Below are 16,120 nucleotides of genomic sequence, written 5' to 3' on the forward strand. Positions count from 1 at the left end.
AGTAGGAGTTGCTTTCGTTGGGATCTTAATTTACTTGGCTTTAAAGCTGGAAATGCGCAAGGTGTAAGGTTACTAGAAAACTTCGAGTCAATAACTGAAGTCGATCTCCACGCACGAGTCCAATTTCAAAGCGTGCATCCGCAGTCACTACTCAAGCAACATATATATACTTTACAAACAAAGTACACCATACCATAAACTCTTGTTGTATTCCCAATTGGAAAAAGAAAAAAGCAGAGACGGTGTCGTCTACTTGAGTCACAATTCAGAACCAAAACGAAACGACCTTTAAATTGCTCAACTGCCAAACCAAACCACATTTATGTCCCAATCCTCAATTTAGCATAACAGAATAGAGTTCCCCACTCTGGTTGGTGGCCTGGCCTCTCTCAATTCGTGAACACACTGAAAATGAAAATAATAAAGCCGATGCAAGTACAAGTTATTCATACGTGGACCTCGAGTGTTTGTCTCTTCTTCTGGCCAACAATTTCATGCGTCTGCTGTTTTTGTTTCCCAACCAGCTGAATTCTGGCTTTGTGCCCGATGGAATGCAACGCATGCGCTTCATATATAGTGGAAGAGGCTACTTTCTTATAATGTGACCAAACAAACTTCCAATTTCAATTGGGACAACCTTAAGTCATTAACTATCGATAAATCACATGACATGACACATTTCAATAAATGAAATACTAAAAGGAGAAGATTCACTTTTGAGGAACTATAAGAATACGTTATCTTATTTTTTGGTACTAAAAACATATTTAACTTTTATTATTATTATTTTGAATGTTTATTGCTTAAATTAGCCGTTAAATTTCACAGCATATATTCTATTAAAGCAAAATCATAGCATCTATTGACTGCTCCGGTTAGTTTTTATTTATTTATTTATCTATTTTATCATTTTTTTTTCCGGAACCCATATTTTTGTTAGTTATTCGTGGCTAACTGCATATATGCGGGCTGTTTTGTATCAACAATTTGACAAGGTACCCAAGTGTATTTCAAATGTCTAATTCAGCAAGTACCAAAGCAGCAACTTGTTTTCGTGATTAGCTAGCTAGGTTCAAAGATATACAATTCAACATATATGGTAATTAGAAAAGACTTAATAGGAGACATAGGTCAATCTTTTGAGACAAAAGTGTGAGCCATAAAGATGTTAGATGCTAGCTTACAATGATTTGTTTATTTTGCGGAGAATCATTGCGCGCGGGCTGCAGGTTGGTCCCGTTGCATATTTTCTACGAGAATGAAGCGTAATCTGCTTTGTTCATCATGATTCCCACTTTTGAGCTTTATAACAAAATCCCATTTGATATTTTATCTGTTCACTAATTCGCATCTTAACTCTAAATTAGCATTTAGCTCCACCAAATAAAAAAGGGAAACCTTTTTAGGCTTATTATTAGCAAGTAATCTTCAGAAAAAAAAATAAACAAAGAAATTAAAGGAAGGGCTGAAATAGGATATATGGTTTTGCAGTTTCCACCAAACTGCATTACTACGTAGGAACTAATTGGACATGTAAACTAATTCTGACAAAGATTAAGAATTTGCCAGTTGCTTAACTGATGCAAGCTCCATTGGAGCTTGTAGGCCTAGAATCTTCTTCATCAATGGATTCCTTTGCTTCTTGGAAGATAAATGGCAGCGGAATGGAGAAGGAAGAGAGAGAGGAGACGCCACTTCAAGGAGAAGATAAGTCTAGAAGAAGCTCACCACCATAGGAGGCCATGGATAAGAGCTTGGAGGAAGAAGGAGATGAATGAAGGGAGGGGGAGAGAAGAGCACGAAATTTTGTGCTCAAAAAGAGCTCTGAAATCTGAAGTTAATATTCAAATGATCAAAGTTGAAAAAAAATACACACACATGACCTCTATTTATAGCCTAAGTGTCACACAAAATTGGAGGGAAATTCAAATTTCACTTGAATTTGAAATTGAATTTGTGGAGCCAAACTTTGGAGCCAAAATTTCACTAATTATGATTAGTGAATTTTAGTTATGGTTCAGCCCACTAATCCAAGATCAATTACAAGATTCTCCACTAAGTGTGCTTAGGTGTCATGAGGCATGAAAAGCATGAAGGACATGCACAAAGTGTGACTATATGATGTGGCAATGGGGTGTAGTAAGCAAATGCTCACCTCCCCCTCTAAAATTTAATTGGATTGGGCTTCTACCAATTCAATTAAATTTATTTCCAACTACACACATCAAATATCCACTTAGTGCATGTGAAATTACAAAACTACCCCTAATACAAAAACTAGTCTAGGTGCCCAAAAATACAAGGGCTGAAAAATCCTATATTTCTAGGGTACCCTACCTACAATATGGAGTCCTATATACAAGGACCAAATATAATGACATCCTAGTCTAATATGTACAAAGATAATTGGACCCAACCTTGGCCCATGGGCTCAGAAATCTACCCTAAGGTTCATGAGAACCCTAGGGCCTTCTTCAGCAGCTCTAGCCCAATCTTCTTGGAGCCTCTTGCTCATGGTTCTAGTGATTGGTCCCTTCCTAGGGAGGATTGCATCATTAACATTGTTCAGTTTTGTCGTACGTGTGGATAATATGCCTCGCTTAACCATCATGTCAGGGAAGGTATATTCACAACAATTCACTAGTGCATTTACAGATTGAATGGAATAAGCACAACAATCCAAGTAAACCACTGACAAAAATGTAGCAACCTGCTGCTAACAAGTGTTAAAGCAATTTCTTCGCTGTCATAAGAGAACGCAGAATCATATTCTGTAAAATGCGAAACTTTGGTTTTATCACATGCCAAAGTTAATTTGATTATTTTTGGGATCCTTTCCTTCCACATCAAGAATTTCAACTTCTAAAATAATATTGCCTATCCACTCGAGCGGTTAAACTGTGAAAATTAGGTAAACAACTTCCAAATCTGAATACTGAACTATATATATCACTAATATATACATGTGCACATAAATTCATAAACACTAACCCAATTTTTGCGCCTCCTCTAATGATACTTAATTACTATTAAATTTTTTGGTCCCGTGCAACTTTTCCAATTTAATTAATCTCTAAAAGGGAAAAACATAATAACCTGGTAGTGGCATTTATGAGGAAACAAAAATATCCATCTATCAATATATCTCCTAGAAGTAACTGGCTATCTCTGTTTCTTTGATTTACTGTTGTGAATGCTCTCGTGAATATGGTTTTTAGTTTAGGCTTTTCACTTTAACCCTTTCAGTAACGTGACTACAATGGGATAAAATGAAATTTTCCACGTATTTACTCAATCAAGCAGCCTAGGAAATTAAAAAAAAAAAATATCATTAGTTTCATTTTCCTCCAAATTAAAACTTCACTTTCAAACACATTTTAAGAACATATAGTAGAAACTAATATTGACAAATGCTAAACACCATATGGCGCCCAAAAGAGAATGACCGAAAGAAAGAATAGATGCAAAGATACGTGTGCCAATCCAGTGTAAAAAAGTGAAGACAAAGAAAAGGGAATGAAAGATAAAGGGAAAGAAGAAGAAAAAATGAAAAAGAAAAACATCACATTATTTAGCCACAAAGTTATAAAGAATTCACGTGACGAAAGAAATCCTATGTCTTTGTTTACTTTAATTAATATTTATTTTTAGGGGTTACATCTAAATTCTCCATCTCATCACGCATTGAAAGAGGATGATACAAGGGCCGGATTGAGGCAAGAAATTCATATTCAACTCACAGATGTTAGCAAGATGTACTTATAGGTATTTTGTAAATAAATACACTACCATGGCTTCAATTTTTATTTCCAAATAGTATGGTCTATACGTGGTAAGTGGTCAAACATAGACTAATCACATATAGAACTTCATGTCGGATTATTAGGGTGGTCCATCGGCCTAAACAAGACAGGTATGTGCAAAAATGGGTCATTAGTTTGGGAGTAAGATATTTGGGTACAATTCTAAAGAAAGAAGCCTGGATATGCGGAAAACTTCATTTTCTTTTTTTTCTTTCTTTGAATCAATCTTTTTCGAAGTACAGTCAGGACACTTAAACGTTATGAGCACATCTCTTGATGATAATTTGAACATTAGTTTACCACATACCGTTATAAGTCACACCTTATCCCATATTATTGACCACAAAGGACACTAGAAAAGCTGGGAGTGAACTTAGTAAAACAATGAGGTGGAAGTAACAAAGCCCATAAGTTATAACTGGGCTCCCTTTTCCAAACATTATGTTGAGGCCAGGACCAGTTTATCTGTTTGTACCCAAGACTAAAAAGCGGCATAAGGACCTATAAGAAAATACAAGAAAAAAACCTACTACTGGGCAATATGCATGCTAGAAATGTTCCTGACCAAAATAAAAAGGCTCAATTGTCTCAAAAAATAGGGGAGGGGGGCAAGTTGATTAATTAACTGGTAAACCCTTCTTTTTGCACTCAACAATTAGTTGCTTTTTTTTTTTTACACAAATCCTGTAACCCGTTAACACATTAGATTAGTAAATCAAGTTAGCACATTTAAATCATTAGCATGTATTACATTATCACTAAAAAGAGGTTATCATATTAGTCAATTGTACACATTAAGCATCATATCCATAAGGAAGACTAGTCAAACCCCAAAACCTACACGAATAATTATTCTCATCTAAATTATAACCTTAAATGTAAAAAGGGTAATCTTAAACCTCTTATATGTTATCATCACCCCAAATTATTATCAAGGAACACATAAAATTAATAATAAATCATGATAATTTTTTTTATGACTTGAAAATAATATATAAAAAATAAGGGATGCATACATAATTTGAGGTGGAGGTAACAATATAATAATAGTATAATTACATGTAACAAAAATAAAAATAATTTTTTTAAGGTAATGAATAAAGATTCAGATTTAGAATATAAGATTCATTTCGAGTTTTTAAATGAAGATATTATTAATATTTTCAGGTCGCTTAGTTTATTCCTTTATCAAATAGTAAATTCCGAAACTTGTTTATATAATCCACTGACATTCTAAACGTTTCCAAATTTTAATAAAGATAATTCTAAAATAACTTTCACCTAATCTTCTTTTGTATCTCAACATTTTAGCTATTTCTTTCTCAACATGTAATTGCTTATTAATATGTTTTTTTTGGCAGTACAATGCTATTATATTTGATAATAAGTGAGAAATTTTACAGTATTAAATTACTCAATGATGGACCCTAAAATATTTTAGAATTAAAAAAAACTAAATAAGTGAAAATTGATACAAGTAATGACATATTCAAGTATACAGGATGTATTCATTCCTTTATAATATATTAGTATTTTAATAAATTAAATTAGGCTTAAATATATGTTTAAAATTTCTAATAAAGATAAATTTTGAGTCTCTAATAAAAGCTTTAATATATCAAGAACTCAAAATAATAAAAAAATTATTAAGAACCTAAAATAAAATTTAATTATTTATCAGAAACTTTAAATATAATTAAGTATCAATTTAATATCAATTGAAAAAACATTTAACAAAACTGATTATGATAATTTTAAAAAATAATTTTGTATTTTGAAAAACTTGAAGATATATTTAAATAAGATTATAATTTATTTTTAAGAGTTATTTTCTTAAAAAATATTTTAGAGCTAAATAGTAAATACAGATTGAGTCGGAAAAAGTCAAAAGTTATAAAACCTGATAACGATGCAGCTAATCAGACTAATTAAGCATAACACTCAATTCAAACAACACAGTTCTTAGTCGGTTAATAAGATAACATAATCAAATTGCCGCCTGTTGATTGATTGGACGAGTGGACAACATGTGTGATCCCAACAACAGATGGATCAGAAATCTTCCAAAGCTTATTATGGTATCAATCAAATATGGTGAAGAAATTCATAATGATATGGACTCAAAGTCAAAGTTAAATACATCGAATAAGTTTAGATCCATTCACACTGCATTCCAGGATAGAATAGAAGTAACAATGAAACAATAAGCCATGGTTGCTTGCTTGAGGCTATACGTGCTATACATCTGAATTTTGGAAAAGGTGGATTATGATTGATTACAACGTGCCAAGATTAAGTTGTATTGTTGGGTTCATATTTCATAAGCTGCTGCGAATGGTAGCTTATTGCTATGTTCCTCTCAGATACTATTTTTTCTATTATATCGAATAGATTTTTTTTTTCTCTAAAGAGTAGAGTAGTTAAAGTTAGTCAAATTTTCATAATATAATTTAGGATAAAATTAAATAAGTATTGCCTCTCAAATTGTTTTGTGATATTAGATTTAGTTTTTATAAAAATTTAACATATTTTTAGTCTTTGCATTTATCAAAAGTAATAGATTTTAGTTCTTCGTCACGGATAGTGAAATACATGTTTATAGGTAATTAAAAATGTATTAATTTTTTAAAGGGATTAAAATCAACATTCCAAAAAAAAATTTACAGTAACATTCCAAAATATTTCAAGAGAGGAAAATCACATTTTATCATATAATTTATTTAGCTTACTAAAAACAGTATTAACTACGCTCCATGTGTCATGTCCAAATTCCAGAATAAAGGATTTCCTGAATTTTTTAACTTTTTGCGCCATGCTGTCGCATCAAAGTTCAAAAGCTCAAGAGTATATAATAAGCTTCTGGACATGGCCAAGCCCAACGCATGCCTTGATGGAGAATTTTAGTATTAGATTTGACGATTATAAATTAATAAATAAAAATTTTATATTAAGGATTAATGACATTAAATCAAAATACCTTTTAAGATTCTTTGTATTCAAATTACTAATCGTTAGATTTTTAATTATGAATCGAGTAACATGATCATAATAGTTAATTCTTTCGAATATGAACAATTTTCTTATATTAGTATAACAATTTATGATTACAGTGGTACACTTATAATGAGACCATATATATATATATATATATATATATATATATATATATATATATATATATATATAAAGGAGACATAGATAAAGGAAGAAGTTATAGATAGATGAAAAAGTTATGGAAAGGAAAAGATGTAATAGGAAGATTAGTCTACTAAAAAGAAAAAATATGGACAACATACATTTTTTGTAAAAATCGAGAATCATATGTGTAACATAGTTAACATAATGAATGTTACATGCTCACCTATTTATAAAAAATATATAAATAATTAGTATTTGAACATGTGTCTGTTATCTTTAATCGATTTCTTCAAATCTGGTTACTTGTAGTACATTATTTTCGTTCAATCTTTTTTTATCGTCATTTAACCGTCAATTTTATTGTTCGAATTCATTCATTCTCAATTTATTTTTCTTTTGAATCACATTTTCCGGTAATTATAGTTGATCATTCTCCTTATAAATATCAAATTGACTAATATATATTTCGATTATTTCTTTTTTTACATATCTTTTAATAATTATATATTATCAATATTAATCACCGGCTACCCCTTTTAACAACAAGAATCTTATATCGAAAGAAATTTCAAATTATCATATCAAAAATAATATTCAAACACTCCCAACACTATTTGAATCTCAGGAATTTAAATTTCTTTCTTTCTACAATATATTTTCCAATGGAACTCAAATAAATTTTGAAGAATGAAATAATTGTTAACACCACAACTAGGCATGATTTTATTAATTTCTTTTCATCTCTTTTCGTTGCATGATCCATGTTATCTAATATGATATTTTCTCTTCTCTTTTTATATTTTTTTCTTATATTATAAAATTAATTTATGAGTAGTGTTAGCCATTAAAAAATGAACCATGGAATGCATTTCATGAGCTTAAGCCCGTTGTGCTGAAAAAAACGAGGGAAAAAATTGCAAATGAATGGTAGACATGATAACATCATATAGCATAGGTGCTAACTATTACTGAACATAACAATGCAATGCCGTGAATATCCGCACATCTTTGTTTGGGCCCAACTTGAAACTTCGCCGCTCCCTTACGTTATTGTGCAAGGCGAGGCCACCCTGTCACAACTTTGTTATTTACAAATTTCAACGAGGAGCAACTTTTGTCTATGTTCTATTCTATGCTACTATATATTAAACTTTTAAACAGTCCCAATATTCATTCATTCTTTCCATAACCGAACCTTTGCTATTGTCTGCCATGGGAGAAGAAGTGTCCTACAAAACCGAACCAGAGTCAGAGCTACACTCTGTTCCCCAAGAGCATAATTCCTCTGCTCAGGAAAAAGAATTGGAGAAACCTGAACCTCCAAACGACAAGGTCACTCCTCCTTCTCCAGTTGCTGCTCAAGGTGAGTCTCTCACTCCTTTTTTCAGATCAAAGTTGATCTTGCAAGGGAAATTAAAATATGAATGTTTTAGTAAACTTGACAAAATGAGATATAGTAGTGAAGAAAGAAGAGAAGGGAGAAGTGATGAGTTCGAATTCCGAATAACAAAAATTAATAATATTAACAACAAATATTTATCGATAAAAAAAATCATGCATGACTTTTTCTTTTCTGGTTATTCAAATTGTAAAGAACAGCATCTTGCTAATGTTTTCATAAACTCTATTTGGTGATTATCAGGTATATTGAAAATCAAAATTGACGATCATGAAAATTTCTCTTTTGTCTCTTTTCTTTCTGGCCTTTTCTCTTTATACGTGTTTGATTCCTAGTTAGTAAAAGTTTGGAAAATAATTGCTTTGATTCAGAAATCGTATTTGCATATACTTCTTTTCATGTTTAGTAGTTTTTCATTGCATGTTATATATTTCTTTGTTATTCGAAACCAAATTCTTCAGTCATCACTTATGTTTATAAAACAGAGGTTCCTCTGTTTCTTTTCATTTATAACTTTGATTTTATTTGGTTTGATTTTTTTTCTTCCTCTTTTGGTACATGTTTGAGCATGTTTATACTTTCTGCTTTTGGTTGCCACATAAGCTTTTTTTCCCCCTCGGAATTAACTTCAAGGTTTCTTTGGCGTTTCCAATCCTACGATAAAGGCTGTTAATTATTGCTTTCAAGGGATCGTAACTCTATTTATCTTTTTAGAGTATTCTAAAGTCTGAAGTTGGAAAATTAAAAAGAACTTAAAGGCTAATTTATGTATCGGCATATTTTCTATTTCCTTCGATAGTTGGGATTTATGTATTGACATATTCTATTTCCTCTGATGGTTGGGATTAGCTAATGTAACATTTCTGGTTGACTTTTTCAAACAGCACATATTTACTTCGTCTATTTTTCGGCCAGCTTGTTTAAATTTAAATTTAGTAATTTTAAAATAAATCCTTATTTAATAAGCAGATATAGTTTGTTTCTCAAAATAAATAAATGCATAATTATTTTATGCAAAAAACAGTTTAAACAAACAGATAAGAAAAATACAAAACTGCTTATTTTATTAAAATAAACATTTTAAAAAAAAATTTAAACAAATTCATCCTCATAGCTTTTATTATATTCTATGATATGTGTATGGTAATTTAAATAATTAGATTAAACCATAAAACTAATATATATAGATCTTTTAAACAACGTGAATGAATTCGACTGATATTTTAGGCAATATAATTGCTACACTTACCTAAATGGAGAATATTTTGCATTAGGCACGCAAGAATTTGTATACTCTATGCTACTTCTATTCACTTTCTCTTTCATTTTTTCATAGAGGTTGCAGATCATGCTAGTAAAAAGGATACAGAGGAGTCAGTCGACAAAGGTCATTCTCTGATAAATAAGTTAAAGTTATTGAAAGTTCAAGAGAAACGTAACATTTTCCATATTGTTTTACCAGATGCTATGCTTGCAAAAGTTTTAACGGAGAAAAGATTGGCTTTAATCAAAGCATGGGAAGAAAGTGAAAAGACAAAAGCAGAGAACAGGCAAGTGCTCATATGATAGTTTGTTAAATACCCTAGGAATATAAACCATTTCTGTTTTACAGATTTACTTTCCGGATCTACACTTGACAACTCCATTTTTAAGTATGATAAATCTTGATGTATCTAACATAACACTGCTTGTTGCTAATCCAAGTCAAAGATTAAAGACTCTTTTATCGACTAATGAAAGATCCAACTGTTTTAATTCTCATACCAATTTGAAAGAAAAAGAAATTTTATATTAATGATTGTGTATTTATCATCACTAATTATAGGGTAAAGCTTAGGCCTAAGAAAGGAAACATAGAAATAACAGTAATAGGAAAACAGATATCTCATGATTCTCTTACATATATCCCATGATATTCTCAAGTACTTTTTGACCTCCAAAAATATCTATGATATTCATTCATTAGGAATTGTAAAGATTAAAGATTCTTTCTTTTTGCTCATTATTCAGAAACATGTTTCTCAAGAAAATGTTGGTTTACCATTTTGACATGTAGTTTGAAGTTATTTAGTTCCATTGTTAATTGCAATTCTTTGTCATTGAGAAGGGCGCCCACAAATAAGTTAATTCTGGGGGTATCTCTCTTTAAATTTATGGAATTATTTAACTTCAAGTCTTCTCACATGTTGGAAAGAAGTAACATGGTTCTCTGTTAGTTTAGTGCCTTGTGAGATTTCTTTGGTATTTACATGACTTTGAAGTGTGGAATGGACCTCACAAGATGAAACTGTTAACTATAATGTATACATGAAAACTTTCCCATTTAGTTGGCTGTAATTTTGATCAAGATACCTAGGTTTTAGTCTTGTACGAGTGTCAATATTAGATGCTGGTTAAAATCTCCAATTACGTTTTACATTATCAATACTGAAAACTGAGTTTGATGAAAGTGAAATTGCCACACAGGGCATACAAGAAGCACTCTGCTGTTGGATTGTGGGAGGATAGCAAGAAAGCATCCGTAGAGGCACAACTCAAGAAAATTGAGGTGATTAACTATTAAACTCGAAGGTTTTCTGCGTGAACACTGTGATTGTTAGCTAGCCATGACAATTGGCAAGAGAATTGGATCTTCTTTGTGTCACCAGACTTATGTTCAATTAATGCATCAATATGATTGGTTTTATAAATTAGCTGTATGTTACTTTAAAAAAGAAATTCTTTTATCAGGAAAGCATGGAAAAAAAGAAGGCCGAATATGTTGAAAAAATGAAGAATAAAATTGCTGAAATCCACCGGTTAGCAGAAGAGAAAAAAGCAATTGTTGAGGCTCAGAAAAGGGAAGAATTTATCGACCTAGAGGAGACTGCTTCAAAGTTTCGTAGCCGTGGAGATGTGCCAAGGAAATTTTTTGCATGCTTTGGTGGCTAAGCTTTTACATGAATATCGGGGACCAAATTCTCGCTGGATTTGTTATATGTTGTTACATATACATTTAAATTTTGCTTGGTGTGTTGTTTTTTCCTATATGCTATTTGAATCAAATCTCAACAGTTGATTTGAAGTGCACAAATTTCTGTATAAATAAGTGAAGAAATTTTGTCTACATACTTATAATTGTTCTATATTGACTATTAAAAAAATGACTAGCAACATATTTTTTAACATATTCTTTTAAGCACATTTTAATTTTTTGTTTGATAATATGTTGTTAACACTTCTCATTACTATAACTATTCTCTTGCCTTCCAAACTTTATCTTTAAATAATTGCATTTATTTAATCATATAACTATTTTTAAAATTTTATTTTTTATTTCTTTCCTAGGAGCTTCACTTGTGTCGTTGCATGATTTCTTTAAGGACACTTCAATTCCATTACTTTCACTCAAGTTCCCCATTGATTGAGTGAGTGGTGGCTTTTTGTTAGAGACATTCCCGCAGAAAGCGCTTTGTATTTCATAATCCATGATAGAAGGAGAAGGAACATGCTTTTGTTCTTTGGGGACATGTTGATATCTTGATGAAGGGAAATTATACGCCCGTGACTTCAAATGTTACTTCATTTTTTAGAATGTTTCCTGTCCCATTGCATGGATAATTGGAAAGTTTAGTTCATACCATATTTGGACTGTTGTCAATCTCTGAACATCCTCAATTTGGTTCACTAATAACTAATAAACTTTACTGAAGTAAATTCCACTCCACTCTCTTGATGTTTCCTTAAAAGACAGTGTCACCCTAAACTTGTTCCGAAAATACACTTCACTCTTCGATCAACGAAAAATGAAAGTATACTTCTCTCCATTTGGCTTAGTGACAGAGAACACTGGTAGAACACTCCAGGTTTTCATTGGTCCAAACTCTCTATAATAAATAAACAGATTTTATGGCATACATACTAGTGCATTTCTTACCAATTCGTAAGCGAAGCACTTAAGCGCGCACCACTGCAAGTCTGCAATACCTTTTCATTTTTAGCCATTTAAGAAAACATATATACCGCAATTAACAGCTGCAATTAATCCTCCTAAACTACTGCAGTATTAACTATTAAGCATGAGTTACGCAACTGAACGAGAGTCTGAATGAAGAGATGGAAACTACTTGCAAACGATTTGAAGGACGAGGCTTTTGTAAAGGACCAAGTCCAATGGTTTGAGAAGTGACGTAGTTGGCTAGAACAATGACTGTAGTTGCTGAAATAGTTGATAATAATTGATATATTTGACGGGGGAAAAGTGCTGGAGCAAATGAAACAGCTGCTTAAAACGAAAATTTCTTATAAAATGGTAAAGTATCACTTTTGCTACATAATAGATCATTTTTGTGTACTAAAAGGTGAAAATGAGTCAAACTTCAGGGATGCAATATGCATTTGACTCTTTATATGTATATAAAAAGTAGCAATAGGTCATAACATTCTATTTGAGCAATAAACCCCAAATGATGAACCTCATAAATATTTTTGACTCAGCAAATTGATCGTGTGTTTGCTAACATTGACATGGTTCTCCATCTGCCCTTTTTGTTTAGTCTTTAGTTTAGAAAAACCATCTGAAGATGGACTCGGGCCATCCTTCCCATTTTGCTTTAGAATCGTGTAGAAGCCTAGATATAACGAATGACCTGAATTTGCAATGGCCACCGTTACCATCCAATTGGGTACCCATCCAAAACCAGAAGCAGTATGCTAATACAATAAAAAGGCCATATCCATCTGAACGATGAAGACTTTCTAACCACATGCTTTATGTCAACAAATGAGCTATGTGAATTCATTCACCAATTGCCACGAGTTCCTTAAGTCAGGAATTGTTTACTTTAAGTTCTGAAAAAGCTCCGGAAGATGGGCATTAGTCAGCTTGGTCCTCTTAGTGATTTCATTCTTCTTCTTCTTAGGTTTAGGCTTGGATGAAATGCCTTCCATTTGCGCTGCACTCCTCCTCTTTGCAGTGTTGGTAGCAGGTTTCATTCCATTTTTTTGTAGATCCCTCTCTATGTCAATCATATCACGAGGCAATTCAATCCCCCGAAAAAGCTGTTTTAGGTCATCATCCACCTTAATGGGAACTTTAGGATCATTTGGGTAGGCAATGTCCTCCTGTGAGTCAAAGTTGGATAACAGCCAAATCTCCCTTGCAGCTTTCAAAGCCTAGAAATCAATAAATTTATAAGGTCTTCTTCCAAGAGAAACCAATTATTAAACTAAATTTTGACTCTTCACTACCTCGAAAAATAATCACCTCTCACCACAACAAGTCATCTGAGCATTAGATGTTGCAGATCAAATTTGTTAAGTAGTTCTATTCTTTAGCATATTTCAATAAAAACATACTAAAACAGTTTACTCTTGTATTAACATCTCAGTATCATGCAAACCTCTATGCAGAGATACAAAGAGAATGATCTTTCAAAAACAACAACAAAACAAAGAAGGCAAGTGAAGAAAACAGAAAGACTAAAAACTGCGAAAGTGCTAACTGTGAACCATATTTGAACACTCTATCTTTCAACCATTCCATTACTTTCAAATTAAGATACATAAATTTGAAGTATGAAAAGTAGACACAACCTTTGAACATATTTTGGTCTCTTAAAGTTATATTGACCTAGCATAACTTCATGTAAATTTTAAGGTTTGTGTAAATTAGAAAGAACAATACTTTGAATAACTGCATGAAAAATCCAAAACTTTCAAGTATAAATTTTAAAATAAATGAAGAAACAAATAAGATAAACTATTTAGAATGTCCTTGAAAGCACGAATAAAGGGTGCTATATACACTTGGACTTGCACCCTTTCTTGAAAGAGCCAAGATCACATGTAGGCATAACTAGTTTTTAAACTAATTTTTATTTATACTGTTTTTTTTTTGTCCCCTGAAACATTTGATTCTTATATCCATCCCTGGTATTGCCAAATAACATTTGATTAGTTGAGCTTCTGTCACAGGTATAGTGATTAGTGATTTTAGCACACATGATACTTCCAAAAATTCACCATGCACAGGAAGAAATCAAATCTGCAAGATATCAATAGTTACTCAATGAGCCGAAGGCAATACCGGAGATTGGGAGTTGAACAATGAACATACATCTATAATCAAAATTCCACCAATGTTACTGAAAAATGAATGCAAAGAAATCTTTTCACGCAAAAGAATTAACTGACAAAAACAATTTACCTGCAAGTCTTCCATCACAGTTGGGTAAGAATCTTTTAGGTCAACAACAGCAATGCCCTCTGGAAACTTACGTACCAGGAAAAGCAGCTGATTTTTGTCCCTAACGTCATGCTTCGACTATAGACCAAAAGCAATGCCAAAGTCACAAACCAAACTAGGAGCATAAAAATGAACACATGAAGGTGTACGTACAGTACACATATGCCTCCATAAAAGGTTACCTTGTAAGAGAATCTTTCCCCATCATATTTTACTTTTGGGTTTTTCCTCATACTCTCAAAAACATCTTTATTAGCTCTCATGTCCACGTAACATGCTTCATTTATTTGCTCTATCGTTAAAGCCTTTCGGGTCTGTAAAGCAAACACTAAGCATCAATACACTCACTAGCCACAATTCAGAATGATCGTCAGGAACAAAATTACTTATAGAAGGCCCAAAGCGAAGCATATATTATGTACATCATGTTTTTCCTAATCAGCAACATAATATTAAAACTAAGCCTTTTTTTTTCTTTTATGGAAACCACATTTATCTTTCCCCAGAGGTTCTGAGTATAACCAAGCTATATACTCATCACTCAAACTTGAGACTACTGATTAAGTTAGAACATCTTCATACCAATTGATCCATGCCCTCGACATTACAATAACTCAATAAGCATTCGTAAACCATAACACAAGGATTGGTGATAATATATAAACCATAATAAATAAAGCATAACACAAGAATTATTATATTATATATACCTCAAATAGGAGATCAATAACACGCTTCATCTGAGCCCCAACAGGGGCTTTGCGTATGCTATTAACATGCTGAAGTCTTTCAGTATCGTTAGAGAATTTGATGGGAGCTGGAGTTCTTCCATATTGTGAAGCAGAGGCACTCTTCTCTGGCTGCCTCTTAAACCTGTTTTGCTTTTCCTGAAACGCCATCTGATATATATAAAAATAAATAAAAATCGCAGCACAAGGTTTTACTCTGAGATTTGCAAATCGATCAACACCGCTAATATTTTGTTTTATCTATTATTCTTTTCCTATTATTTGGGGAAAATGCATAATCCAATATATTATCTCATTGTTCCTCGATCCAAATTGGAAAAGGGATCGAAGAGATGGTTTTGAATTTGGTAAAGTAAAAAAGGAAGATTGAACAGATGCAGCAATCGCAGCGAAATGGAATTGGATGTTGTGAGGGAGAAAGAGGAGATGACCGTGACAGACAGAATAAATCTCTCCAGAAAAGTGAAACAACGCGGACACACAAACAAGACTACTTTTTATTTCATTTTCGGCACATGCGTCTGCGTACGCACCGTCATACCCCTAAATACGGTTTGTTTTTTTTTTAAAAAAAAAGCAAAGTATTTTTTTCTATTTTTGTAAAAAGGTGGGCCAAGAGCCCATTGAAGGTTTTTATATTAAATTAAGGCTTATTAAATATGTTTTAGTCAAGTTGCTATTTTTAATCTGCTTTGTTACTAATGCCCTGAGAGAGTGTATTAGTAATAAAAGAGAGTAAAAATAGTAACTTCCAAAAAAATTACTCCCTAATGGTAATAGAGCCCAGGTACACCTGTTGGCGGCA

General features: G+C 32.2%; 2 protein-coding genes across 4 annotated transcripts; one reads left to right on the plus strand and one right to left on the minus strand.

Moving 5' to 3' along the window:
- Positions 1-7,932: 7,932 nt before the first annotated feature.
- LOC114375084 (remorin 1.4-like) lies at positions 7,933-11,505 on the plus strand. 3 transcript variants are annotated; one of them, XM_028332834.1, is made up of 5 exons: positions 7,936-8,304; positions 9,686-9,727; positions 9,803-9,890; positions 10,807-10,888; positions 11,071-11,505. In XM_028332834.1, exons 1-5 carry the CDS (start codon positions 8,154-8,156, stop codon positions 11,269-11,271), a joined length of 564 nt encoding a protein of 187 aa, XP_028188635.1. In that variant the 5' UTR covers positions 7,936-8,153; the 3' UTR covers positions 11,272-11,505. The 3 variants fall into 3 exon arrangements, with proteins under 3 accessions (XP_028188633.1, XP_028188635.1, XP_028188634.1); XM_028332833.1 differs by having other exon boundaries at positions 7,942-8,304; positions 9,677-9,727; XM_028332832.1 differs by having other exon boundaries at positions 7,933-8,304; positions 9,677-9,890.
- A 1,097-nt stretch (positions 11,506-12,602) lies between these two features.
- LOC114372897 (transcription initiation factor IIE subunit beta-like) lies at positions 12,603-15,832 on the minus strand. Its single transcript, XM_028330458.1, has 4 exons — positions 15,277-15,832; positions 14,749-14,880; positions 14,528-14,644; positions 12,603-13,494 (listed from the first exon to the last, which is right to left on the minus strand). The coding sequence occupies exons 1-4, from the start codon at positions 15,463-15,465 to the stop codon at positions 13,159-13,161; spliced, it is 774 nt and encodes a 257-aa protein (XP_028186259.1). The 5' UTR covers positions 15,466-15,832; the 3' UTR covers positions 12,603-13,158.
- Positions 15,833-16,120: the final 288 nt, after the last annotated feature.

Source organism: Glycine soja, chromosome 11, assembly GCF_004193775.1.
Source record: "Glycine soja cultivar W05 chromosome 11, ASM419377v2, whole genome shotgun sequence".
Lineage (NCBI taxonomy): Eukaryota > Viridiplantae > Streptophyta > Magnoliopsida > Fabales > Fabaceae > Glycine > Glycine soja.

What these genes read in the sequence shown, in the direction of transcription:
- LOC114375084 (XM_028332832.1), top strand. Translation starts at nt 8,154, where the DNA reads ATGGGAGAAGAAGTGTCCTACAAAACCGAACCAGAGTCAGAGCTACAC. An exon ending in TTCTCCAGTTGCTGCTCAAG is followed by an intron (nt 8,305 to 9,676) that starts GTGAGTCTCTCA and finishes ATTTTTTCATAG; the next exon opens with AGGTTGCAGATCATGCTAGT. An exon ending in CACAACTCAAGAAAATTGAG is followed by an intron (nt 10,889 to 11,070) that starts GTGATTAACTAT and finishes TTCTTTTATCAG; the next exon opens with GAAAGCATGGAAAAAAAGAA.
- LOC114372897 (XM_028330458.1), bottom strand. Translation starts at nt 15,465, where the DNA reads ATGGCGTTTCAGGAAAAGCAAAACAGGTTTAAGAGGCAGCCAGAGAAG. An exon ending in TTATTGATCTCCTATTTGAG is followed by an intron (nt 14,881 to 15,276) that starts GTATATATAATA and finishes TTTGCTTTACAG; the next exon opens with ACCCGAAAGGCTTTAACGAT. An exon ending in CTGTGATGGAAGACTTGCAG is followed by an intron (nt 13,495 to 14,527) that starts GTAAATTGTTTT and finishes ATTGATTTCTAG; the next exon opens with GCTTTGAAAGCTGCAAGGGA.